Raw genomic sequence first — 27262 nt, forward strand, 5'->3', positions numbered from 1 at the left:
TGAAGTGTGAAATTGGAGATGTTATAGGCTCGACTACGGCTGGTATTCCTTGTTGGAATTTTTTTTGAGCCTTAGTGGATTTTCATCCATCTCTCTCATTTGTAAAGTGAATTTGTACTTTCTAACGTGATATATTTTAAGATAAATGTCTATTTTTAAAGGATATGCTATCCTTTTTTTTTCTTTTTTTTTTTTTTTTTTTTTTTTTTTAACCTTCCAAAAGGTTAAATTAGGGTCAATTTGGTAAGCCTGTCCAGTGCTGTCTTGGAAATTAGGATGCATGAAAGGATTCTTCATTCTCTCTCTGAAACACTAACCCAGTGACTACTGTGTATGTTCATGAAATGCATGACAGGCTCTTGTCTGAGCCTCCTGGCCCCATGCAATGTGCATTTTTCATGTCTGTGCATTCTGCTGTTTAGTCCAGTCTTTTCCCTGGGGCTTGTGGAAGACATGAGAGTTGAATGTAAAGGTGGCAGAACTTGTAGAATGTGTTTTTTGCACAAGGCATTTGAAGCTGATGTTTATAAACCATCCTGTTTGTTAATGCTTTCTGCCACTAGCTGCATGACTACTTCCTAGTGTGCACAAAATAAATTAAAATGGGCTTTTAATGTCAGTTAAAAAAAAAAATTCTGTAAAGGAGAAAACCTGAATTAGTGCTTGTCTTTTTTTCCTTTGTCCTTGTGAATAGGTAATGTAAAATTATTTCAGGTTGGGGGAGGTCTCAGGCTATGGACCTGTTTTGTAGAAGGAATTCGTTTTCTTCAGAAGCAAACTTCAGGAATCCTCTAATCTTAATTTGATGAAAGTCATTCCAATTTTGAGAGCTGTTACCTAGCACCACTGTTATGATGCTTGTAATCTGGTCTGCTAGATGAACTCTGTACTGTAGCCTTCATAAAATTATTTTCTTTTTAAGGGGTGAATTCAGAATGCTGAACTACTATGTGTATGTCAGTTACTTACTCTGGAGATAACCAGTACCAGAGTTTCTATGCTTGGACTGTTTGTTATCCACAATACTTTCTATAGTTCATTGCAGAGAACTTCTTTTATTGTGTCTTAGATTCTGTAATAGATTCTTTGTGGTGTTACCTGTGTCTTCATGCTCGTATTATTCACCCTTTATTCCAAGTGTTTCACCTATGTTTTGTTCACATCTTATTTGTGTTTTGCACGATTTAACCTAATAAATCAATCTGTGTTTTTCATGAAGTTTTTTTTGTCATGTTTGGTCTCCATATTTTCTATATCTCTCTCTCCTTTTCTCCTGCTCTCGTGCAGATAGCTCCTCCAAGAAGACAAAGTCTAGTTCAGAGGAGAGTAGATCCGAGACGTATGGTAAGCTAAAGCAGCTGCTGCAGCCTTGCACCTTTGCAGTCTGCTCCATGCTTTCTGTCTGTGTACCCAAGGCTTTTATCCTTTACATGATTTGCATGGTTGGCTCTGCAGCAGGGAGTGGGAGACTGGGTTTAAATGTTGCTATCAGCTTGTAGTTTTTGTAGTGGCTGGAAACTAACCTGTACCTGGCAAGCACAGGCTGTCACCTGGATTCTCCTGTTATCTGTTGATAGTTGGGAAAACTTGCTGGGGCTGCCCTTCTTGGAGATCTTGTGCCACTGAGTATTTTTGGCATTGTATGAGGACACAGCTTATGCTGGACTCCAGAAGAGTTTTGTGGTTGTAGAGAAGTCTGTGTCTTGCTCTGACTGTGGAGGTTAATCTGGATGAGCCAGCAATTCATCTTTTTGCATTATTTGTAGAGGATCTCATGTCAGTTCCTTTTCATGTTTCACAGAAGTGGAAAAATGTATCTGTAAATAATTTCAAAAAATGTAAGAGTATGAACTTCACCATTCTTTGTTCTGAAGAGGGAGTAACTTCCCTGGCAGTCCTGTATTGTGTATTACTACTGTGTTGTGGGCTTGTAGGCTGGAACAAATTGACATATAACAGTTTGGCATAGGAGTAGCCCCACATATCATTATGTTGTCAGTACACCATAATGGGTGCTGTTGGAAAGATTGTCTACCAAATACAGCCTGTTTGCTCATTCTCCTTCTTTAGCTCACGTCAGGTATGTCAGTCTTCAGGCTGTGACACACTCTCCATCCTACCTTTATGTTAATGACTTGTTGAATTTCCGATCTCTAAAGATATTTGCACTTCTATCTTAGAAACTACAAGGTAATAAGTTTTCACAAGTTGGTGGGTGGTCTTTTGGATGCTACCAGCTTCTTAAGACCCTTGGACCTAGGCTGAATCTGGCTAGTACTGCTACATTTCATGTTTCTAAGTGTGCATGTTCAGCTCTGTCTTGACTCCAGCCATGGGTTGCCTTTCTTTTCCTTTCTTGATAATTAAAACAGTCTGTGATACTTTCTGATTCTTCTCAGTTGAGAAAATTGCTTGCTACATAACCTGCTGTGGGCTTTTGGACAGATGCAATGACTCTTCCAGTATAAGCTTTATCATTCCACTAGAATAAAACTGCCAGGTGTTAATGGCTGTGATCCAACTTCTTAAACCACCTATGTAATACAAAATGATGCTGTCATAGCTCTGATTGTAAGGAACATTTGAAAAATAAAAGCAAAAAAACCCCCAACCCCCCAAAACACCAACCTTGAGGAGTTCCTTTTAAACCAACATAGGCATGCTAGCAAAAGCCCTTCAGTTGGTGGAGTTTAGGGAGGTGTGTTCTCTTCCTTCTGTGAAGATGAGATCTCTTAACTTTCCCTGGAATTTTGAATCACATGCTTTTCTTTTAAAAAAAAAAAAAAAAAGAAAAAAAAAAAAAAAGATGGTCGTGTTCCTCAGAAACTGTAAACACGTTTTGAGAGTGCCTTGATTTGCTTCAGTAGAGGTGGAAACTTGTCTTAGGGAGACCTGGCTTGCTGCAGCTTCTATGTCTTCCTCCCATGCTCAGAGAATGAACAGGGAAATGGCCTGCTTGAAAAGCATATATTTTGGGATGATGCTTCTGATGAGCTTGCATTGAAGCCTTGACCAGTTCTTCTCCTTGCCAGATAGATGCTGGTTAGTGACCGCACAGATTGACTTGATCCCTATGTCTTGAACCTGCATTAATTTTTGCCTAATGCTGCTTACCCATAATATACTGGAGGTGCTGTCAAACTATTGTAGGTTAATTACAGGAAACATTTGGTATGCTTGATGGAATGTATCTGTGTTTATACTTCTCCCTCAGTCTGTACAGTGTCCTGGTTTTTCATGTATGGCAGAAAGAAACATAACTTCCGAATGTAAGCCTTTACTTCCCCCGAAGTTTCCTGCAGATGCTCTATCCATGTCCAGTATCTATGGGAGCAGTTTCCACTCATCCTTCCTTTCCAGTGGCCTTTGCTGTGTTGGACATTGCCCTGCCTTTTGTCTCTACCCTCTACTTTTCCCAGGTTCTGTGGTATGTGTAGAGAAGTCTGCTGTTTGCTTTGGATGGGACCAAACAATTTAAAAACCTACAAGTAGAAATACTGTACTGATATTTTTCTCGATGGTGACTGGATGGTAGCTGGCTCTTTCTTTGGCTAGCCATTGGAAAGTGAATAATAGAAAAGTCTTGAATGACAACAGGAAGAGGAGGTGTGGCTTTTGTGTATGTATTTGTTCTTATCTCTTGAAATTCTTAATTAAGGGGCAAGAGACCAGAATTGCTTGAAGTATATGAGTGGCTTGGCAGGGGGGCAGAGTGGTTAGGTAGGGAAATTGTTCTGATATACAGAAGTAGATCTATAGTGATGTGAAACTTAGAGTGAGATGTTTTCTTCCATAAATCCAACCATCTCATATCTGTGTATTCAGCAAAACCTAAATGATCAGGAGAGAGATGGAGTATAAGTTTCAGATATGTTATAATTTTACTAATTAGTGCCATAACCTCCCACAATACCTGACAGCTGATTCTTGAAGTAGAATTCTTGTCTCTTAAATGAACTTAAAATTGAAATCAGCTTTCAGGGTGGTAGGTGAGATATCAGTTACTCTTCCCTTTTCCCCATGACTTGGTTGCTCTCCAAAGATATCTTCCTTTTTATTTAGTAATGATCAGTTTCTGGCCCAAATATTAGACTAGACCATATACATACTCGTTCACATGTGCTCACCAACTCTGGGACAGGTTTTAAAATCTTTTTGTTTTGAAACCCCAGACTTCACCCCTGCTCAGATGTTTTTAAGTCGAACTTACTTTTCCTGGTTTGTTTCTCGAGTACTTGTCAGCCTTGTGTCTTTATGTTGTGGCCACCATTTTCCCCAACTCTTGAAAGGACTCTTGGGAGCCCCTCATCACTACCCTTATAATAGCCAGAAACAGCTGTGAGTGCAAGGGGCACTCGACCACAGGGGTTGAATGTATCGTTGCTATGGGAGCAGATAGTCCTATTTATCATGGTTAAAATACATGGTTCTTTTTGTCTGGAAAGGTTTCCCAGTCTTGTTTTATGAATGGTATTCAGTGCCATTGTTATTAACAGTTTTATCAAGACACTATACACTGCGCTAATTTCAAACAATATAGTTTTTACACTGACTTTACATGACTTCTGTTGCCAGGTTAGTGGAAGAATCTGAAGAATGCTGCTAATATGGCATTTGGTATGAAGATCACAGTAATATCTAGGACTAAGTGAAATTCAGAATTCCATCCTATGAGAAATTTTCTTTATAAAAGCTGATAGTTTTATTTATTTTGTGGAGCAGCATTTCTGAAAATATTGTGCAGAAATAAAGCTTCCCAAATGAACTGAAACATTTGGACGTTCTCAAAACCCCAAGGAGTTTGTTTTTGTTTATTGAATGATTCATTTCAAATCACTATGTTAAATTGCATTTTCCCATTGTGGCCTCATGCCTCCAGGGAGGTTATAGTTCACAAGTCTCCTTCCATGCCATGTCCCACACAGTTTGATCAGAGGAGAGGCTACGCTGTATTATGGGAGATGTAATTAATGTCTCCATGCTCTCTAGTGAGTCAGGTTTTTAGAATGAACCCCTGCTCTATTTGTTGTGCACTGCTAAGAAAAAGATTTCCTATTTTATTGAATAACTTCCAAATATTTAGGATGTCTAGAAGAGAAGAAGGTAAATGATCTCTTCACTAGAGAAGCTCTTGGGCAGACAAAATGTATCTGCCAAGACTGTTTGAGACAATCATTTTTACCACGGTATGTCAGTGACCTTGAGAAGTTTGGACTTTACCCTTCCCTGTTATCCAAAAGGCATACTTGTAAGGGGTTGGAGAACTGAGCCACGACGTCGCAGAGGGAATAGTGCCACCTATTGAAGAGTTGATCGTCTTAGCTTTTCTTGCAATTCCTTTTTTGTGGGACTGGTAATTTCTAACTGCTTTTACTTCTAATCTTAAACCTCTTTAACTACAGCACATGGTTAGCTGCTTTACTGTACTCTTGGCTTGAGGCTATACCAATGAGTTTGAGGAATTATCATATGCATGAGGATGAAAAAGGATTTTTAAGACTTTTTTTCTCCACAGAATTTTATGAATCCACTCAAGATATGAACATGTAGTCTGATTTTGTGTACTTAAAGCATAGTTACAGTGATGTCTCCTCATTTCATGCCATCGAGATACTGTCACGTGAAAGGAAACGTGGGAATAAGATTATTATTGATTTGATTTTGAGTACTATCAATGATGAGTTCTGTTGACCTTGTAATCTTTACTAAGCTTCAGCTGGAAAAAGTGAAATAGCATGGTAAGATATTTCAAAATGAATGACTCATGATTTCCATCCAGGGAATGCTAAGAATTGGAACACAAAAGCAAAAAAGGTGAATGAAAAGCTGATTGCCACTTGCTAACATGGACTCTTCCGTGTTGCCCCAATCTCATAAACTTTAATTAAAGTGGGTGAAGTTGGTTTAGTTAGTAGTTGAATGTAAGAGTTCCTGTATGTACTTGTGATGTCCAGGCGTGACAGTACCAGCTATAGAAAACTTTACGTTGCGTGTCATTGGGCTCTCAGTGGTTTGTGGCTTTCCTTTCAGTCCATTCCAGAGTGTCTAATGAGGTGTTCAAGGTACAAGACGTGGGTTATGAAAACATTGCTGCTCTGGTCTTAAAATTCCACCACTAAGCAGATTTCAAATTGAATGTATTTTGCTTAAAGAACAAAAGTGAGCAAATGACAGATTTGGGGAGGTTCTTTGCTAATTTTCCCTTGCAGAGTATAAGAGAGCACTTGAATGTTGCTCTTTTTAGTCTACCTGGTTCAGACGGGGAGTGCTATCAAAGCTGATCTAGTTCTGCAGGTAACAGTGTTATCTTCAGAAAACTTTCAGATAACGTCATTAAAACCACTATAAAGCTGTTGTGTATCTCTGTCAAGCACAGTATCTCTCAGCTGGCCTATACAGACTTTGTTCCAGCCTTTTATATTGTGTTTAGGAGAAGGGTTAAGTGGCTGCTTCTTGCCTGAAGGAAACAAATACAGGGAAAAAGCAATTACAGACTAATTTGGGTTCGAGTTGTCCTAATTTCAGTTGCCTCCCCATTCTAAAATTAAAAGGTGGTCTTGGGTGAAATTGAGACTTGTGGTGTGAAACAGTTTAACTTGATTATTCTTGGAACTTAAATTGCACTCTGTAAGGTCAGTTTATGTTGCATCTCCTACTGCATTGCCTCTGCTTTGGCATCAGGTTCATTCAAGGAGAAAGCTTATCAGTAGATCTAAGGGTTATTGGTTCTGGAAAAGAAAGAAATTCAGTAGAAGAGCAACAAGTATGTAGGGCTATACTGTGCCTTTAAACAAGGACAGTTCTTATGAGTCAAAAGATTAGTTAGTGTCTTACTCATAAAACCTGTACGTCTGGCAGCGGGGTTGAAAATGAGCTGTTTTTATGAAATAGCATATGTTCCCTTTCCCACACCCCACCCTGGGGCATCATTCTTGCGAAGTGAGACTTAAAGAAGCTTGGCCATATAGAAAAATGGGAGGTACAAAAGGGAGAGGCATGTTCTTTCACTTAACCATATAAAGAGGGTGTGAAAGGTGGTGGGTTTTTTTCCTCTTGTCTGCTCTCACCTTGCATCCATTCCATCAACTTACTGCAGATCGCTGTGTATGGCATAACTTGCTTCTACTTTATCGGCAGAAGGCGAATTAGTGGGATATGATACTGTGACCAGACTGCTGCAGAAGTGCTGGAATGCAACCTCTTTTCTACTACTCCCACGCCCATTTTCAATATGCCACACTCAAGGAGAACAGGGCTGACTGGGCAGACAGTATTTTCACTTGAGGCTCCTCATTTCCATTAGGAGTTGCTCCAGAGAAGTGAAAGGAGCTCTAGTGGTGCGAGAGTAATTTAAGATATGGGTATGACTCCACACTCTGTTGCAATTCATTCCTTAAAAATTATTCCAGAAAAGAGAGTCTTGCTGGGACAGCATCTTCATAATTCCCTTTGCTCCCTCCATACTAAATGAAACTGCTACAATTCTGGTATCTGACTGTGGAGAACTCCAATTCTTTCTCAAGATGCTGGTGTAAGAATGAAAGGCTTTAGAAATGAAGAAGCAAAGCAAGCTGTTAGAAATAACAGTGATGTTTAGTAGCTAGTAGTTTCTGCTGGGTAAATAAAAGAACATCTGTGAAGCATTTTGCAGAGTTCCTAAAGTCACTTTTCTGGATACCTCCATTGTGGTAGGCTTTTTGCAGATGCTCCTAGGAAAGTGCTCTGCAATGAATATGCCAGGACTATTGCTTTGTTTTGTTTTTCCCTTATTTTGTTTTCAAGTGAACAATAGACATATACAACATTTCAGTTTTTCAAAATGCTGCACCTACTAAGTACATTTATCTCTGCAACAGTATTTATGTTCACATTATACTGAATAATCCTAACACCGGGAAACAAAACAAGTTGCCTTTGATGTCACACAGCAAGTTAAAGGAGGAACAGATTCCAACTTGCATCTCCTGGGATTTTGCCCCTGTACTTTAGTAGCTCAGGGGGAAGCATGGTCTTGATTTCACAAGTCTTGTTCAGTGTAGCAAGTATGGCTTGTATTTCATTTACTGCTGCTGTTCTGGTTCTGTGTGATATTCTCATCTGAAACAGAAGGTGCCCCGAGTTGAGATTTTTGCTGACAATTGGGAGAACTACTGATCAGTGAATCTGTTTTAGTCCAACCTGCTGATGTTAGTCTGAGAGATTTGTGACTTACTTTTTAGAGTAGATTGTAGAAGTTGTTTGGTGGTTTTGATATGTACTGAACATGACAGCCCTCTACTGTACTTTGAAGAACTATTAATACAGACAAAGGGAAATTGTGCTCATTGGTTCATGTACATAGCTGCTCTTCTTTAAAAGCTGCTTTTACCTCAAGTTGTGTCTGATGTGTCAAAGCTGTCTGCATCTCTGCTGTTGTATATCTCTGTTTTGTGTAACCAAAGCAAGAAGCTTGACCTGTCTTGACATTCCTATCTGTTTCTGGACTGATGCCCTGTTTCTGTCTCTCATATATTTTTCCCTCTGTTGTGCTGTACCAGTTTCTTTCAGTGCTCTGTGATTATCTAGGAGGATAAGGTTTTGGACTGATGCCTAGCATGTGTCTCTTTGTATTTCTCTCCTCTTTCTTCTGCCCTTTCCCCACATTTCTTATGCAGGTCTTGTTCAACGGTGTGTTGTTATCCAACGGGATGAAAACGGATTTGGGCTGACAGTCAGCGGAGACAATCCAGTCTTCGTGCAGTCCGTCAAAGAAGGTAAGCAGACTTGCTAAATGTGCTAGCCAGAGAGCAGCCTAGAGGGTTTTCATGTGAATCAAAGAAACATGTGTATGAGCTGGAGGAGAAAACTCCAAATGCCTTCCTCACAGGTGGGATGGCTGTAGCTTTGGAATAGATGCGCAAGGACAAAGAGCATTGCACCATTGGGATGCAGCAAATCGCTGCCTCAGTGTCTGATGTATTTGGAAACTGACATGTTGCGTCTGAAAGGAAGTAAATGACTCCTTGAAATGTGGTGGGATTGTGGCTTGATATGTCCACTGCAAAATGAGAACAGAACTGCTCTAGATACTCAGATATTTTAATCTGATAGAGACAGAGGAAGCCTGCATGAGTGCAGGAAGTAGCTTTGTGTGGAACTACTGAAGTGCTTAAACCATTTTCTCTTTGAATGGTTCTATTGAAATTGGAACTAAATGATTTCTTGCCTCTCTAGATGGAGCAGCCATGCGGGCTGGAGTGCAAACAGGTGATAGAATTATCAAGGTAAGGGCATTCAAATCATCAGAGAAGTGGATCCTTTGTATTAAATGAGCTCTTTCCCTGAAAGAATGTTATTGATATGTCTTCTGTGACGTTTGCATTTGCCTGTGGGATAGACGAATGGTCTAAGTTTCAGTGTTCTGGGGATACTGAAACAGTAACCACTGAAAGCCCACTGCTGAATGTTAATTTTGTTGTGGAGATCACTCTCATTTCAGAACTTTATGGGCGAGTTCAGCATCCTACAAGGCTCAAGTATCACATGTACAATAAAAACAGAAGTGGCAGGGGAGAGAAGGAATGGAGAGTTATTAATAAGTACCTGTAAATAAATATTCTTCTTGGATTATTGTTTTTCACCTAACTGCCCTGAGATCCATGTCCTCTTTTAGTCTCAACAACTAAGAGATCAAGTCAGTAACTAAAAAGGCTGTCTGAACTATTGTTGCAAAATGATGGTTGTGCTACAGCAGTTACTGACACAGAGCTGGAACTTCAACTAGGCATTTAAATTAGTGAATTAAATTAGCTACCCTAATTTTTTTTCTGCCCAGTCAGAGTGGATTGCCTTTTTTTTGTTTTTCCTGGTTGGTTGCTTGGTTTTCTTTGGTATGTGTGTATAGTTTTCTTTTTGCAGAGCTCTGCTCACTGAGAAACTGTTAGAAGGATAAATTGTTTATCTGTTAGTGTCTTGAAAGACATAGTAATGGAGATCGGGGTGGGGGAAAGAAAATACTGTTCCTCATTCTACGTGCTTATTGTGTAGTGTGTGGGTACCTTTGGTTGGAAATCAGTAGCTAAACACTGTTAACTTTCTCTTCCTCCCTACCCCCAGGTGAATGGCACTCTTGTAACACACTCAAACCATTTGGAGGTGGTAAAGCTGATCAAGTGTAAGTAAAGGCAGGTCACTGTTTTTGTCACTGTGCTCCTTTAAAGCATGAAAGGTATAATTTTAAAGGACCAATGACCGATTCAGGTATTAGGTGACAAGGAGAAGGTCTAACCATGCCCCATGCTGAGAGATAAAGGGTGTGTATGAAATGCTGAAAGGAAGTTGGGTTAGTTTTGAAATCTCAGACTTGAGCTGATACATGCTTCTGCAGTTTCTCCTTAGCTTGATGTTTGAAGTTACCATCAAACCTTGCCTACGTGTGTTCCCATCTTTTGATTCCATGTCAAATACCATAGCTATTCAGGCACTCTTAATGTAGATTACTGTATGATGCTTGCAAAGTACTGGCATTTCTAAAGGAAGTGTCGTCTTGGTTGATATTCTTGGACAAGGAAGAAAAGTGGTAGTGGTTTCTTCCACCCTAGCACAGTTGATTTAGTGGCATGAGCATATGTATACTGTAAATGCAACCTGATAGACTAGAAATTGGATTGTATGTTTTTATTAAGGCAGATTATCATAGCAGTTTTTGGATTACCTGAAATTTAAACAGACATCTCTAAAACAGAGCTGACAGTGCTCTCAGGTTCTCTGGTTTGAAGAACAGATGGGTGAAGAACGGTCTAAGTTTTGTCTCTAGGGCGAGATGGCAACCAGAGAAACAGCAGCTATAGAAATCTGAAAGTGTGTCTGAAATGTGAATTGTTCTTGTTCTCCCTGCAGCGGGTTCCTATGTAGCTCTCACTGTTCAGGGGCGCCCACCGGGGTCGCCCCAGATTCCATTAGCTGATTCTGAAGTGGATCTGGCAGCATTTGGGCATATGTCTCCCATCATGACATCTCCCCATTCACCTGGCACATCAGGAAATGCAGAAAGGATTACTAGCCCAGTGCTTATGGGGGTAAGATTTAAAGCTCTCTTTCCAAAGAACCACCATAGCAGTGGAAGAAATGTAGTCACGTATTTTTTTCTTGAATTGTTTTGTGCTGCTTGCACAAATTGGAATTGGAATATTTATCCTGCCACCCAGTGGGCATTTAATCACATGGGGAAAAACATTTTGCAAGTAAAAACATCCAGTCCCGTCTGAGGTAATACAAATACAGTTGAGGGGTTATTCACAGGTTGTCTTTAAGATACACTGCAGTTTGCATGATGTGAGTTCATACGTTGTCTGGTCCAAGCCAGTCATGCTGTAACTTCTGTTAAAAAGTGGATTTTAAGGTGTGCAGGCATGTGGCAAAGAAGAGTAGGGAAAGCAAATAAGCAAACACTTCTGGTCTGTCTTTTGTTTTTTTTACTGTTGATAGCTGTGTTCAAAAGTAGGAAAGAATGCATAGTATAAGATTTAGAAACTTGAATTGCTTCTTGTGGGGCTTTTCAGAGCCCATGTTTAAGAAGTAGATGAAAAGTGGGCATATCCATTTTCCTTATATTTCTTCCCAGCTCCACCAAAAACCCGACCCTTAATCTTTTCATGTTTTCTAGGAGGAGAATAATATTGTCCACAACCAGAAGGTGGAGATTCTGAGAAAGATGCTACAGAAGGAGCAGGAGCGGCTGCAGGTACTGGAGTTGCAGGAGTTTGAGAGGGGGGGAGGAAAGTATGATGTAAATACAAATATTGCTTGTTGAATCACTACTTAGCAGCATCTTCAACATTCCCTTGCATAGCTTGTGTTTTACCTTAGCTTTTCTATATACCGGCCTAACACCAGAGCTCTAGTCACTCTTACTTACCAGCTTTTGAATTTTTAATCCTTGGCAGAGTAAGAAAAAGTTTGTGGGAGCTTTCTTAAGTGGAAATGTACATATCCATCAGTCTGATCTAATCCTTGGTCAAGTAAGCATCTTTGACTCTTACTGAGAGATTTCAATAAATCTCTAGAGTTTTATTTTCATATGGCACATGAGAGAGAGGAGAGCTATATAAAATGGACATTCTGTAGCATCTACTTGGTAGGTGTGCCGATGTGCTATTTATTATTTAAAATGTGTAAATGGAATGAAGATTAGTAGTAGGTTGTAGTTCAAAGCTTTGACATTGAGGAGATATTGAGTGAAAGCTCATAAAATTATTTTTCAGTCTCTGCAAGAAGAGTATAGCCGATCACCCACCACGCGACTGCTCAAAGAGATACAGGAAACAAAGAAGCATATTCCTCAGCTGCAAGAGCAGTTGTCCAAAGCCACAGGCTGTGCTCAGGTAACAGAATCTGTCAGGCTTCTCTGTGGTGTGTTCCAGGTGAAAGTTCTTCGGGGTTGATAGTATTCTGGGCAAGCAGGAGTTCCCTGCCATGCTCTTTTGTGCTTGTACAGGCAAATTGCACCCTCTAGAGTTGAGACTTGTAATTAGGCTTGCAGAGGCTGTCAAGCTATACAGTGCAATGTCAGTATATGAAGTAGACATTACAATGGATATTCAAATCATCTGTGAAAAACTCCTTTTAAAACAGTAAGTGCAAACTATGATGTGTTTATTAGTCTGTCTGTCAATACAACTTAAAAGAAACCTGCGAAGTCATTCTTACAGTCGAGAATGAATAACTGGAAGCTTGAAACAGCTTTGCTTTTGCTTTTGGGGAAAAAAAGAAAGTAGGTGGTATTATTTTTCCCCTTTTCCCTCTGCTTATAATGTTAATATAATATAATAAGTTCTGAAAACTTGGTGTGTTTTTCTGTTGTCTTCTCTTAGAAAAACATTGTAGCCTTTTCTAGATACATGAAGAAAGTTTTATAAATAATGTGAACTAACTGGGTTTTGAAACAGCTAATGTTTAAGGATTGTTTCTTGAAATATTCTACTTGCTCTGTGCTGTCTCCCCTCCCAACTCACTTTATCTTTTTAGGACGGAGTCTTGTCCTCCAGGTCTGTGACAGAATCGCTGCAGATCAGTGAAGCAGAGTCAGAGAGTGGGGATTGTGTGAGCAAACTGGATTACAGTGGTGACAGCCCCTCCCGACCAAACAGTGACATCGCTGATGTGAGTCTTGAACAGCTCCATGTCTTTGCTTCTATACTTTTTGGACTTGATTTTCTTGTGGAGACTCTTCATGTTTGTGTTGTCCTGTGTATCATATATATGTGCTCTGTAACACTATGTATTGCTAGAATAGGCTTCTCAGTACACACCAAAAATATTTCCCTGAGGAAACATACTATATTGGACTTCAGTTAGGGATGGGGGAAGAAATAGTGTGGGTTTTGGGTTTTTATCCAGGATTAGATTTTCCTGGCACAATCCCTGTGACCAGGCAAAGAAAGATGGATGCCAGCATCTTTCTCAGAACTCAGAGATGCCAATTAGAGCATCTTTTAAGGGTATGGTAATGTTCCAATTGCAGTAGCTGTGACTCAGAATCCAGTCAGTGGGCAAATTGCCATGAAAGTGCGGAGGAGCCTTGCTTCTACCAAATAAGCTTCAATTATTACCAACAGTAAACGCTCTTAGTCTGTTCACTCATTAGTTATCAATCTGTGTGCTTGTATGGTCTCTCTATTGGAATGCCTTAGCACCTAATCCTTAATTAAGTCACTATCTAATTAGTGCAGAGGAATTGAGACTCTGTACTTGGGTGTCGGCCTAAGTTTGTTGTGGGAGCTAAATTTGTACTAACAGTTGGGAGTGAAACGAAGGTGGGTCAGATATGCCTCCAAAATGTGAACATATATGACTCTATTTTAAAACATTCCTCCTCCAACTCCAAATCTGACTAAATATCCCTCATGTTTGTATAGAATAAATGCAGAACAAAATTCATAGCTATCTTCCTGATAAGCTTAATCCTGTCAGTATTGTGGATGGTGTTTGATCACTGGAGGTGATTGACACACTAAACATTCAAGCTTTTCAATCCAAAGCGACCCTGAGAAACTTAAGGATTGGGGGTGAAAGAAATGTCTTGAAGTTTAACAAGAAGTCCAGAGTTCTACAGCTGGGGTGAAATAACTCCATGCATCAATACAGGCTGGAAACCAACAGGCTGAGTAGTAGCCTAGCTGAAAAGACCAGGGTGTTATTGTGGACACATCTTTTACTGAAGATGAGCCAACAGCACATGCTTTTTGCAAATAAAGCCAAGTGTCTACTGGGCTATATGAAAAAGAGGATTGCCAGCAGGTGGAGGGAAGTTAGTAGCCCCTTCTGCTGGGCACTGGTGAGACTACACCCGGCTTACTGACCCCATTGCTGGGAGCCCCATTTTCAGAGGGGATGTTGAGAAAAGGGCCTAGTCAGAAAGCTAGCAACATGGGTACTACATAAACTGTCAGAAGAGGTGGACAGAGCTAAGAGAAAGCTAAGGACAGGTGCACTAGTAGATTTTACAGCTCTGCTCTCATTCAATGTCACTAGCTTTCTTACTGAAACTGCTTCTGCGTTCGGTTGGGTTTTGGTTGTGGGTTTTTTTTTTTTTTTTAAAATTGTGCATCTAAGTCACACATTGTAGTTTGGTTGTTCATACCTCAGCTGTTGAACAGCTCAGTCTGTGAGAAAGGAGAAGTTTTGGCTGTTGCGGCTGAAAAACTTACTGTGCAGTTCTCGTTTTCCTGGATTTGCTGGTACTTACCAGAACTGAACTTCCTTCTTTCCCAGAGTCCTCGCAGTGGCTTGAAGGAGCGGATTTATCCAGATGAGAGCCCAGAAAAGACTGAGGTTCAAGATACTGTGAGTATAAAACACAAGTGTCTCAACAGCGTCTTCTGTAATGGGCCCATTAAAACCTTGCTGTTTTCCCCCCACTTTCTAGATGGAGCATGCATAAACTTTGCTTTAGAAAACAAAATGCAATTAAAATTGCGCAGGGGAAGTCAATTGGCTGAGTAAATGTTTATGGAGCTTAAGAGCAGGCCCATTTAGAGGCGAGAAATATATACTCAGCAGTAAAACAGCTGGACCTAAAATTCGTAGTGCAGTTGTACATATTTAATTCCTTGAGTCCAGCAGTAGATGAAACAATCTTTTCTTTAGGATATTTAGTCATTATGAGGCTGGCGTTATCACGGATAGCCTCAAGAGTAGGTAAAAGTGGAATATAGTAGGAAGTGCATACCTATCTGAATGTAGTATTATCTTCCTTAAGATGACTTCTGAAGTATTTTTTTCCTCATCTGCTTGACTTTCCAAAGTCATATTTCTTCATTTGTACTAAGATGGCGTTTGTCATGTGCCACATGCACATGTGCTCATGTCTGTAGATGATGCAGTTGGTTTTGAATCATCTGATTTAATGTTTCTGAACGCTTGCAACTTGGGAGAAGCATTTGTAAGGGGATCTCGTAACTGCAGACTTGGACAAGGTTGAGTAAAGACACATGGGTTTCCACTGAGTTTTGAGAAGGAAAATAAAAATGATAGTAACGTCTCTAACTTGGTAAAGAATGTTTACTGTGCCAAGAGAGTAATAGCACTGTACATTTCTTCCTTCCCTTCCTTCCCCTTCTCTTTCCTCGCTTCCGACTCACCCCAGGATTCCCAGTCCAGTGTTGGAAGTCCTTTATCCCGCGTGGGGCCTCAGATCATTGGAGCAGAGGATGATGACTTTGACACTGAACAGGAGCAGGTGGGAATGACTTTTAGCCTCAGCCACCCCTTTTCCCCCTCGACCAAAACTCTGTTCCTCTGTGTCTAAACTACAAGTTCTCCATGACTTGTTTTTATTGAGCAGTTCTTTGTGGTGAATTAAGAATTAGAGAATGTGGTTCCTGTTACTGCTGATCTGGCCAAGTAAAGACATTTGGAGAGTTTATGACAATATGCCATCTTTGATTCTTTCTGTTACTCTTTCTTTCTCCTCATAACTTCAAGCTTTCTAGAAGTTAATTTGCCTTGTTTCATTTTCTTTTGCTTATTCAGTTTCTACGAAGTTCTGCATTACTGTCACAGCAGTATAGCTGCCATGGTTTTTGACATATTTATTCTGAGTTATTTTAGCTGTCCTTTGCTCTGAATTATATATTGTACTCAGTGTTCAGGAGAGTATTTAAAAGAAGTGCTCCTGTTGTAAGCTCTTCCTGGGATGTTAGAATGGCATTGCAAAGGTTCTGATCAGGTTTTATTTCAATTAAACAAACAAGGAGCTAAGGTGTTGGAACAAAGCTTCTTGGTTTTTCTCACAGTAGCTGTCTTGAATTATTCAAATAGTTTCCATGTATCTCTACAGATTAACGGACAATGCAGCTGTTTCCAAAACATTGAGCTCCTGAAATCTCGCCCAGCTCACCTGGCTGTTCTTCTGCATCATGTGGTGTCCCAGTTTGACCCTGCAGCATTGGTAAGAAGTTCTGGAACTGTTTCCCTGGCCCATATTGGTAGTCTTAACCAGAGTGTATCAGGATCTCCTTGTTCTTGTGTAGCACTGTCAGTGACATAGCTGGATTGGCAAGGAGAGAAATGCAGATCCTGTGTAGGCACAAGAGTATTTCCGATAAATGAAGAGAAGCATGAAGAGAACTGTTTCTCCCTTACTTATTTGTAAACAGCTAAATGTATTTAGCTCTTGAAAGCACTTCATTCCACCCTAAGGTGGTGAGATTATTTGTGTATGGGGAAGGTCTCTCCCCTCTCCCCCCAGAGTTTCAATCCAGCAATGCTGAATTCCATGAAATATTTTAAAGGAAACTTGGACTTAGGGATGTTAGAAGAGTTCTCATGGTATCACTTAATTTCTTCCCCTCCTATTTCCCACAGTTGTGCTACCTTTACACAGACTTGTACAAGCAGACCAACTCCAAAGAGACTCGGCGTGTCTTCCTTGAGTTTTACCAGTTCTTCTTGGACCGAGCTGCAGTAGGTTCCAGTCATTTCTCTCATTTTCAAGCATATCTAGCAAGTTGGCTTTTACTTTTCTCCACTCTCCTGAACTGGAAAAACCGAAGGAGTTATTTAAGTCCTTCAAAATATACAGTTTTTTTGTTTAAGTGTTACCAGTGAATATGGCAAAAGGAATGGTGGATAGCCTCAGATGCCTGGTAACACAATGAATCATGGTGAATGTGTTGCCTAATAGGAGAAATAATTTTGTGATATGTAAGCATTATTGGGGTGGTGTTTGTTGTGTATGTTCTCCCAGCCTTTCTTTTCTTTTGCAGAATCTAAAAGTTCAAGTTCCAGATGAAATCTCCTTAGAACTAGGTAGGGTCCTCTTGCCTCGGGTATCTATTTCTGCAGTTTCTACTGTCTGAGGCAGTCCAAGCAAGTTTCTGAAATGCACTTGGGGTTACTTCAAACATATGTGTTACGTGTTACAGGGAGAGACAAATAAATACTTCTTATGTTTCTTGGGGAGGGCATAATGTGTGCTCTGATACATGCATAAGTGGTGGGAAGCATTGGCCACATTGGCATGTACATTTTTTAGTATGATAGTGGATGTGACCAAAGCTGCTTACACTTAATGCACTGAAGTTGGTATTATCAGCAAGTGAAAGGCAAAAGGGTACTCTAGGGTGGGTTAAAGTATACGTGAGTGACTTTATTCTAAGGTGGAGAGGACTGTTCTCAAAAGAATAATCTATTAACTTTTCTCTTCTGACTTACAGACAGACGAAGGCCAGAACTCCTTCCTGAAGAGCTTCATCGCCAGTTTATACAAACTATGCAAGATAAAGTCTGTCCAGAAGTTCAAAGGAATCTGGAGGATTTCAGGTAACAACAGTTGTCTGTGTAGTTTTTGTTTAATTCATACCTACCCTCAGTCAACATGTCCAACACAGGGGAAGTCCAAACTTGAGCGACATAGTAATTCATCTTGGACTGAATAGGAAGATACCACTGGAGAGGGCCTCCAGGGTCACCCTGTGATCAATCCTTGAGTGTTCTTTGACACTGTGTTGCAAGTTACCAGTTGCAAGATCAATTTTAGAACTTGGATTCTTCATTCCTTGAAGCTATTTGAGGCAATTTCAGCATATTTTTACTTAGGTGATGTGAATATAAATCCTTCTTACTAATTGTGTTTATAATCAGCTTCTATCTTTTTTTTTTTTTTTTTTGGTCCTTTTTTCCTTCTCTCTCCCCTTTGGGCACAGAATAATCCACTGTAGAAAGCTGTCATGGGCATTTAGTAGAACTTGATAATTAATATTCCCTTTCATGTGGAGTCATAAGAGCTCTGTGCCAACATGAGACATTACACCAAGACAAGTGTTCAATAATGGACTTCTACCTAAAAATGTCTCTATTCAAGTATGTGCTTCAAATACACAACCTGGGATGCTGCAAAAAGAGTAACTACTTTTTCTTGACCCTTGCAATGGCTGCCTATCTTGATAAATATCATACAACTTTATCCCTCCAAAGGCTATCTTAGCTATGTTTTACAGTGAGTGCAAATGTTATGGAGAAATGTCATGGCTTCTCCATTTTCATACAGAAACCAATAATGAAACCTGTTTGACATTCTGAATGTCAAGAGGTTGCTTTTCCTTGTTACAGGTCAGTATTCAATTTCAAGTGATGCTTCCCTCTCCCCATTTTTTAGGCAGAAACGTAGTATGGGATTGACCCTGGCAGAAGGAGAGCTAACCAAGCTGGATGCAGAAAGGGTTCGTGACCGGAATGCAGTGGAGAAGGAAAGAGCATGTGCAGAGCAGATTATTGCTAAAATTGAGGAAGTCTTGTGAGTAACAGCAAGTATAACTGGGGGGGTAAAAAAGATTCTACTCTGAACCTGACAACAGCAGAGCAAGGAATTAGGAACTAGAAGCAATCTGAAATCACTATGTTTACATTGCTTCCCCTGTTTGCTATCAATGTATGTTTGAATAACGATAGCCAAAAGTAAGCTAATAGTTAGGTAAAGTCCATATATCTTTTCAAGGAGGCTACTGTTCAAATAGCAGAGTTAATGCGCTTGTTGTCAGCTTGTACATTATTAGATCAGAGTCCTTTTTTTGGGTTGTAGAAACTTATAGGTTCAGAACCTATTTTTTTCTTTTAATGTGAGCTGAATCTAGTTTTCCCAGCTGAACCTTCATTTTTGTTTACTTTTTTTCCCCCTCCCTGGGACTTCCTAACACAACTGCTGTTGCTGTGGTTGATATGACTGGGTGTTAATTGGTTTTCGAGTTTCTTTTTAAAAGTCTTTCTTGTTTTTAGGATGACATCTCAGCCGTTGGAAGAAGACAAGAGGTAATGGAAGTTGTGTGGGCTTAGTCTGTGAAGTAAGAACCCCAGTGCTGGCTCTTGTGTTCTGCTGAGCAGAACAAGACAGCCCTCTGCTGGCTCTAGCCAGAAATTAATTTTCTAAATCCCCTGGCATAATTAATTTGAATTCAGAGCATCAACCTCTTGCTCTCAACCTCTTCTTATTCTGAAGTTCATTGCCTCTGTTTCAGATCTGAAAAAGTTACTGTTGCTGAGAGTTCATGTTTCTTTTGGTTTTGTTTTGTACCGGTTTCCATCTGGTCTAACATTTATTTTCTTTATGTGACTTGCCTTGTTCAGTTTGTATGTATTCAACTGTCTGGGTAGCTTTTACTAGACTCTTTACAACAACCATACCTTTTACTGTTACTTATTCTTACCATAACTCAAAACTATAATGTGACTTCAAATATGTATTTAGTTTATCATTTTAGGACCCTCTATGTAATTCTCAAAATTCTGTTTTTACCTCCTAAGCCGGTACACTTTTTATATATTCCATCTTTTGTTTACAAGAGGGCAAATTCTGGTACTGGCTGAGTCTGTCCCGTTGTGTGTGGGATTTCATATTAAAAAAATAGAAATGCCAAGTTCTTTTAATCTAAAAATGGTTAATTTCTCAATAGAACCTTTGCATTTGACCTTTTTCATTTTCTTGACAAAATATGTTTTCCCCAATACATTTCTCCTTATCCTCCATCTTCTTTTTTTTTTGTATATACTTGGCAGTTCCACAATGCAGTATGTGATTCTTACTTACATGAAACACCTGGGAGTCAAAGTTAAAGAACCTCGGAACCTGGAGCAGAAGCGTGGCCGTATTGGTTTCTTGCCAAAGATCAAGGTAGTAGTGCTGTGGCCAGAGTGCATTTGTTTAAAGCTGCCCAGCATGGGTGCATCATTAGAATTCAGATTCCACTTTTGCACGACACATTTGAAGTTGGTATGATTTTACAGTCTTTATTGCAGTATCAAGAGGATCTGGGATTACTGAGCTGCACAGAAAACCTAACAGTTGAAATTGGGTTCTACATATGTTTTCAGACACGTGAATTAGAAATGAGTTGCCTTCTTTCTTCCTTTATCTGTGTGCCTGAATTCTAACTGCTTGTTTTTCACAGTTCTAGCCTTATTAAAACTCTGGGTGAGAAATGTTTCATACAATACAATCTTGAATCACTTGAGGATCTCATTAAGGCTAATCAGGCTGTTGGCCTGTATACTTTAGTTTTCTTCTTGCAAACCTTGCCCAAAAACTCATGCTTCATGATGCAGGAAAGGTACTCTTCCTGCCTCCCACACTACCCCAGTTATATAATGAATTTTTCCACCAAAACTCCATCTCTGTGGGTGTGTTCAGTCGTCTCCCACATATGGGGGTGTATCTGGTCACAGTAGCTACTTATTTTCATCAGCATTCCAGCTTCCTTTGAAATGTCAAGACTGTTATGAGCAGTTCTGCACTGACAGTGTGAAAAGGTTAGATCAAGCGTTCGCAACCTTTCTGAAGTGGTAAGATAAGTTGTATTTCTCTCTCCCAGATTAGAGTCTGTATGCTTGTGGAGGTTTGGAGTCACAAGATGATGTGCCTTAGCGAAGCAAGGTGCTACTGGTCGCTGTAAATTGGTCTCTTACCCTAGGGAGGAGAGTGATTTCTAGCTCCTGCTAAGTAAAAACCAGGGTGTGTGAGTTTTTGCTTATAACAGATGTGTGTCTCCCTGCTGCTAACCCTGTTATGCACACCTCATAGTCTGTCTGTAGGCTGTCTTTGCCTCTGATGCTGCAGGATGTTGACCTCTCAATAACTTGTTAGAAATAAAATTCTCTTGTACCAAACTCCTGCAGTTTTAAAGAATTAGTCAATATCTCAGTAAATAACTGAATTTGAAGAAATGAGTGATCTGTTTGCTTTGCATTTTTTTTTTTTTTTTTTTGTATGTTAACGGCAGCAAAGTATCAAGAAAGAGAAAGAAGGAGAGGAAAAAGGAAAGAGAAGAGGCTTTCCTAATATTCTGGGCCCACCAAGGAGACCGAGTCGACATGATAGCAGTGCAAGTATGTCAGATAAGGAAGTATATGTTCCCTAACTATTAGTTTGAAAGCCAGATAGTCTTTGCTGTCTTTTAAAAATCCGTGCTAAGAATACTCAGTAAACTTCTTGATTTTAAAACATGTTTTTGAAGACACACAAACCTAATTTTGTCCTGAAGTGCTTCCTCTCTGCATTGCTGAAAACAGGTAAAAGCTTTTTCAGCAATATAATTGCTCTATGTTTGTTTAGTTGGCAGAGCCATGGAAATGCAGAAGCCCCGCCACCCAAAGCACTTACCTACAGCATCTTCTGTTAGCCCAGAGCCAGCAGATTCTAGCAAGATGCGCCAGAGTGGGTCCTCCAGTGATGGAACAGATGTGCCATACCCAGCTGCCAACCCGATGTCTCCTTTGGCAATGGGTCCCTTTTCCTCTCCAGAGGGAAGCAAGGACAACGAAACAGGTAGGATGATACTAGCAAAGAGGAATGATTAAAGATTGTGTTGTGAATGGGATATGCAAAGCACAGTTCTGATGCAACAAACTTGACAAATTAGGAAATGTTTTTATGTCATTAGACATGATCTTCCTCGCCTTAGTCATCTTTTCTGAGTTAGTCTTTGGTTCAAATTAGGAAATCTTATCACAGCCAGAAATTGTTGTTACGTGGGTTCTATCACTGTGGCATTGGATCATCTAACAGGGAAAAAAACCCAGTCTCAAGCGCCTGCTTTTGTAAGCACAAGTCAGTGTCATCTGGAAACATTTGTCACTTGAGATTTTTCTTACCGACCTAGGAATTCAGTTCCTCCAACTCTAAGCTGAAATGAGGCTGTGAAGTTCTCATATGTACTCTAATTTGGTACGGTCTCTGTCTAGGTTTGAAGCAGACTGGAGAAGCTCCACCTGCTAATGACTGTATGGATGGCACACCCCGCACACCTAATAATACCTTTGAATTCCCATCTCCTTTGGAAAACTTGCAGGAGGAAGAGGGAGAATCAGAGAGGTAACTATGGTGCCCTGGTTGCTTAAGCCTTGGAAGAGAGTTAATGTGACAATGGCTGTTGAAGCTTCGTCCATAAAACTATTAGTGACATCATTTTATTAAACATTATTGGTAGAAGTAGGAAATGCTGGTCTGTGTCTGCTACTATGGTAGTACTAGAAAACTACTGTGTATCAGGAGGGTGAGGCTGACATATGGACAAAATGTTCTAGTTGGGAGGTTAGGCCTTTGCTCTGAAGTTATGCTGAATGTCTGATTAGGGTGAAATTCTTGCATAAGCTTCCCTAATAATTTCTTTCGTTCTTTGCAGAATGGTTGACATGGGAACACCAAAGCCTTTTCGCAAGTGAGTATGCTTATAAATGTTTGAACTTCACTGAATTTGTTTAGATTTTAATAGGTTATGAAGTAGAATGCAGTAGTGTTCATTGTTCTGAGCCAGTACAATTGTCTGCATGATCTTTCCTTTTCTTAAATAACGCATATAAGAAATGAGACACTGGCATCTGTATATAGGACAGGTGGAGTGAATCATATGCAGATAAGCCCTTTGATCTATGCGTGAAATATAGTGATTGTTGTATCTACTGATTTGAATTGATGGGTTAGGGAGTTGAGATTTCCACATTTTCTTTTTAAATCTGTGTATTGCTGTTAGCTCTGTGTCTGCAGATAGATGGAGGAAAGAAATTGTATCCTGCCCTTTCACCAGCTTGATATTTGACTTCAAATTATTTTATCTGTATCATTAAAAGGAGGGTTATGGAAATACTGTAAGAACAGATACTTTCTCTTAGTTGTTCTGTAAAGGGCAAAATTAGAAAATGTGCCTATAGGTTCAGATATCTAACAGCCTCCAGCTGTTACGGAGAGCATATTCATAATGCTTTACAACTGAGATACAAATACTTAGATTTTCTCTTCTTTCTCCCTTACATCTGTGCCTAAAAGGGGAAGTATCTGACATATTTTTTCATGTTAGGATGGACAGTGTTGGTTTCACAGATGTACAAAGTGAAGATGAGCTATATGATTTTGACATGGACATGGACCCTCCCAACTGGCAGCAACTTGTGAGCCGAGAAGTGTTGATGGGGCTGAAACCCTATGAAATCAAGCGCCAAGAAGTGATTAATGGTGAGATGGATGTTTTTTCCTAGCTCACTAAGCACAAAGTTGAAACCTGTCCTCTGGAGCTCTGAAGTTCTTAAAACTAGGTCTTTCTTCACTGATCTACTCAAAGTAGTGGCCATGTATTACTTCTGATTTGCAGAGTTCATGTGTGTGAAACTTGTACTTGTTACTGAAAAATATCATGAGATGAAACTGATCCAGTCCTTGGAGAAGAAATAAACAATATTAAGTGGTTTGACACTGAAAGGCCAGTTTGCAATATCACGTTCTGTAAAAGAAAGCAAGAGGCACTGTCTAGACCATTGGAAAGCACATGATGCAAATGGAAAGCTACTACCAAACTTCATCTTCAAAGCTTCGTATCAATTTCAGATCTTACAATCCTGCAGAACACTCTGTGTGGCTATATGAGCTGCTAAGAGCTCACTGTTTGTTTGGAGTAAATTACGGGTCACAAATCAATTGGCTTCTCTGTTCACTCAAACATAGAAATGCAGCAGAGCATGGCTCCATTCTGGAGCAAGCTGGGATATGGGCCAGCAAGGGAGGTGTTGATGAGGGAGAATTCTGTAAGTTCATACTTCTGACTTCCGTTTGCTTCACATTTGGATCCACATTGCCACACCTTTTTAAGTAGATAGTTACAGTCCTGCTTTCCCCTCTCTCTTCAGAATTGTTTTACACCGAGAGAGCTCATGTCCGCACGCTGAAGGTTCTGCATAATGTCTTCTACCAGCGTGTCACCCGGGAAGGGATCCTGAACTCCAGTGACAAACGGAAAATCTTTTCGAATCTGGAGGATATCCTTGGGCTTCATGGTAAGAGCAGCTGAGGTGCCTTTCAGCTTTGTAGTCTCAGCTGAAATTCTGGATACAAATATCTGAAAGTGACCTGAAACAAGAGGCAACCTTGTACAACACTTCAGGTGAAAAAGAATACTACAGCTGTTCTTCCATTTGCACAGTTTTTCCATTTCTGTTTTACAGAGATATTTTGATAAAGAATGCATGTGTCCAGTGTTTCAGATACTTGCTTTTTCTTATCTGTGTGCGCAGACTCTCTTGTGCTGATTCATGCTTTGACACAAGGAGCAATGCTTTGATGACTGGTCTTTATGGGTCAACTTTCAAAACATTACAACTGTTGTTGAAGAGAATGTGAAAACAAATGTGGAAAGAATGGTGTCTTGCAGGTGGTTTTGAAAGGTGGCCCTTCCTACTTGTTTAGAGAAAGTACTGTTCAGAATCAGAATTTCAGCTCTGCCGCTGAATAATCACTTGTATAATTTTATGCAGGCGGCTTGAAGTGTGTTCTACATTATTGCTGTGTTTTTCAAAGGGCAGTGATACTGAGCCTCAGAAAAGATAAGACCGGAAAGGTTCTTAGGGGTCATTTGAAGACAGGTGAGACCTAAGCGTAAAGGAGTTATATAACATTTTCTTAGATATTCTGCTGGATTTATTATGTTGCAGGATACTTTTTTTTTTTAATTTAATTGAAATTATTGCAAATCTACTCTTTTCCTAAAGTAGCTTTTGTTTTAAAATAAATGCTGAAAATTAAGCAAACAGTTTGAGCAGTACTAATGAAACTTTTTTTTTTTTTTTTTTTTTAAGTTGCATTGAACGATCAGATGAAAGCTGTCCGAAAAAGGAATGAGAGTTTTGTTATTGGCCAAATTGGGGAAGACTTGCTTTCCTGGGTAAAATCCTTTTTTGCTTTCTTGTACTTGAAAATAATCTTTCATAGAATGACAAAGAGCCAGAGGTTAGTGAAGGTAATTCCCAGCTAATAGGAATTATGACCTTCTAACTGAAGGTCTTAGAGTTGTCATTTCTGTGGAGCCAACACAGAGCTAGAGAAGGAGGGTTGAAGGAAAGCAGGAAGAACTCATAGGATTTTAATTTGGATAGAGATAATGGTAATTTAAGGAAGAAAAAATAATTCTTATGATGTGTGGGTAGAGTATAAAGGTAGTTTTGGAGACATAAAGGTGAGAGTAGGATTTTGAAAAATAAAATAGCACAATTTATTTCAGTAACACTGAAATATAAGTCTTGTGTTGCCTGTGGTGCAGTTAAGATAGTTAAAAATACTGGTTTCCAATCCTAGAAATTACGTGGCTGAACCTTTTCAAATGTGTAGCACTGTTGCAGGCTTCCTTTCTGAGTTCCAAATGACAGGAGCAGGAGTGATGTAGATTCTTTAAAAAAACCCTAAATTCTCTCTTAGGAATCTCCCAGTTTGTTGTTTGTTTTCAAGCCTACTTAATTTAGGATTGAAGATTGATCTGCTTATTCTTTTCAGCTTGTCATGCAGAAGTCTCTTGTGGTTTTTTTTTTTGGTTTTTTTTTTTTTTTAAATATCCCACTGTTCGTCTAGTATTCCAGAAAAAAAAGACAAAAATGAAAATCAGATGTGGCTGGTAAAGAAACACCTCCAACCCTTTCAGTTCTCCTGTGTATTATGAAAAAGCAAGAAAAATACCTGCTAGAGCAAGCTAGACCTTAAGCTAATAGTTATATGCCCTTGCGTAGTGTTCTGGCTAAGTGGCTAAAACAAAAAACCGCAGGATCTCATTCTCCAGAGTGAGTATTTTCAGGAGTTACTACGCTGCATCACAGACTGGCTAGCAGGAATGGGAAGAGTTGCAGTTGCGGTAACAGATTAACCATCTGTCATCTGCAGCACATTTCTCAGCCCTGCTCATGGCTATCGTTTCCCCTAGCTGTGTTTTTCTAATACTTTTGTTTAGGAAGTAATATGTTACGTTATATTCTGGTGTTTAAGCATGGGTGCCCCTGAGAAACAAGATGACCTTTAGTCTTGGCTTTGCTGACCAACGGTCTGGTAAATAATCCCTTGTCGTTCATCTGAGTAGAGTTTTTTCCGCTGTCCTTATGGCTGACAGTGGAGACATGGCACTGTATTCTCCCTCTGAATCAGCAGTGCATTTATGGAAGGGATTGGATGTGCTAGGGCTGGAGACAGGAGAACTGTAGAGTTTGAGATGTAAAGGGGTTCCTCAGTAGACTGGGAAGACAAGGCCTTAAAAACAGGATGCAAATCACTTCTCATATTTTGCCAGTAATTTCTTTCTTCCCTGGCGAGACCAGTTCTGCTGCATGGCTATATGTCTGTTGAAAATGGCACATGCTGAACTTGTCTACCTAAATTTGGCTCTCTTGGCTTTCTGGCACAGTTTAGTGGACCAGCAGAGGAGAAGCTGAAACATGCAACTGCCACTTTCTGCAGTAACCAGCCCTTTGCTCTAGAGGTCATCAAGTCACGCCAGAAGAAGGACTCTCGCTTCCAGACTTTTGTGCAGGTGAATTTTATGCAAGGGTTTGAGCTGTCTGAGGATGTGGCTGGTGCCAGCATAGCATAATGAATGGTTGTAGATAAAGTTGTTATAATTAATGACATCATGTCATAACATTGTCTTCAGATTGGGATCATTTCCAATACTGTATTTATCTATGCTAATCATTTCTGGAGGGAGGAACCTTTAATTTTGGGGAACACAGAATGTCCTGATAGAATGCAGGAAAGCACATGCTGTCCCACGCAGGAGATGGCATCTCACCTGAGGTGGCTGTTTCCCAAGAGTGAGTACTTCCGTGGGGAAAACTGCGTATAGTAGTGCAATTTTGATGCATGCCATGGTCAGAAGACAGATGATGTACACCTATTCTGCCTGCCAGGAAAAGGGCTTGAATACATGTGGCATTTGGAGGAGAGAACATTATCTTCATTACCATAGGCTGGGAAGAACTCCAGTAATAC

At 39.9% G+C, this 27262-nt stretch overlaps 1 protein-coding gene across 8 annotated transcripts in view; it reads left to right on the forward strand.

Moving 5' to 3' along the window:
- The window catches only part of ARHGEF12 (Rho guanine nucleotide exchange factor 12), an 82060-nt gene that overhangs the window by 35282 nt on the left and 19516 nt on the right, over window positions 1–27262 (forward strand). For 5 of the 8 annotated variants that reach the window (XM_041125356.1, XM_041125361.1, XM_041125359.1 and 2 more), the window contains 25 exons: window positions 1288–1344; window positions 8655–8753; window positions 9214–9263; window positions 10096–10153; window positions 10879–11057; window positions 11645–11722; window positions 12243–12362; window positions 13006–13140; window positions 14752–14823; window positions 15626–15718; window positions 16319–16429; window positions 16846–16944; window positions 17247–17289; window positions 17697–17802; window positions 18638–18775; window positions 19255–19287; window positions 20032–20149; window positions 21252–21357; window positions 21584–21796; window positions 22213–22342; window positions 22653–22688; window positions 23325–23479; window positions 24148–24294; window positions 25093–25178; window positions 26679–26804. In XM_041125356.1, coding sequence (XP_040981290.1) covers window positions 1288–1344; window positions 8655–8753; window positions 9214–9263; window positions 10096–10153; window positions 10879–11057; window positions 11645–11722; window positions 12243–12362; window positions 13006–13140; window positions 14752–14823; window positions 15626–15718; window positions 16319–16429; window positions 16846–16944; window positions 17247–17289; window positions 17697–17802; window positions 18638–18775; window positions 19255–19287; window positions 20032–20149; window positions 21252–21357; window positions 21584–21796; window positions 22213–22342; window positions 22653–22688; window positions 23325–23479; window positions 24148–24294; window positions 25093–25178; window positions 26679–26804 — 2588 coding nt within the window. The remainder of the gene's footprint in view (window positions 1–1287; window positions 1345–8654; window positions 8754–9213; window positions 9264–10095; window positions 10154–10878; window positions 11058–11644; window positions 11723–12242; window positions 12363–13005; window positions 13141–14751; window positions 14824–15625; window positions 15719–16318; window positions 16430–16845; window positions 16945–17246; window positions 17290–17696; window positions 17803–18637; window positions 18776–19254; window positions 19288–20031; window positions 20150–21251; window positions 21358–21583; window positions 21797–22212; window positions 22343–22652; window positions 22689–23324; window positions 23480–24147; window positions 24295–25092; window positions 25179–26678; window positions 26805–27262) is intronic. The other 3 variants (XM_041125355.1, XM_041125358.1, XM_041125357.1) reach the window with 3 other exon arrangements.

Source organism: Aquila chrysaetos, chromosome 8, assembly GCF_900496995.4.
Source record: "Aquila chrysaetos chrysaetos chromosome 8, bAquChr1.4, whole genome shotgun sequence".
Taxonomy (NCBI): domain Eukaryota; kingdom Metazoa; phylum Chordata; class Aves; order Accipitriformes; family Accipitridae; genus Aquila; species Aquila chrysaetos.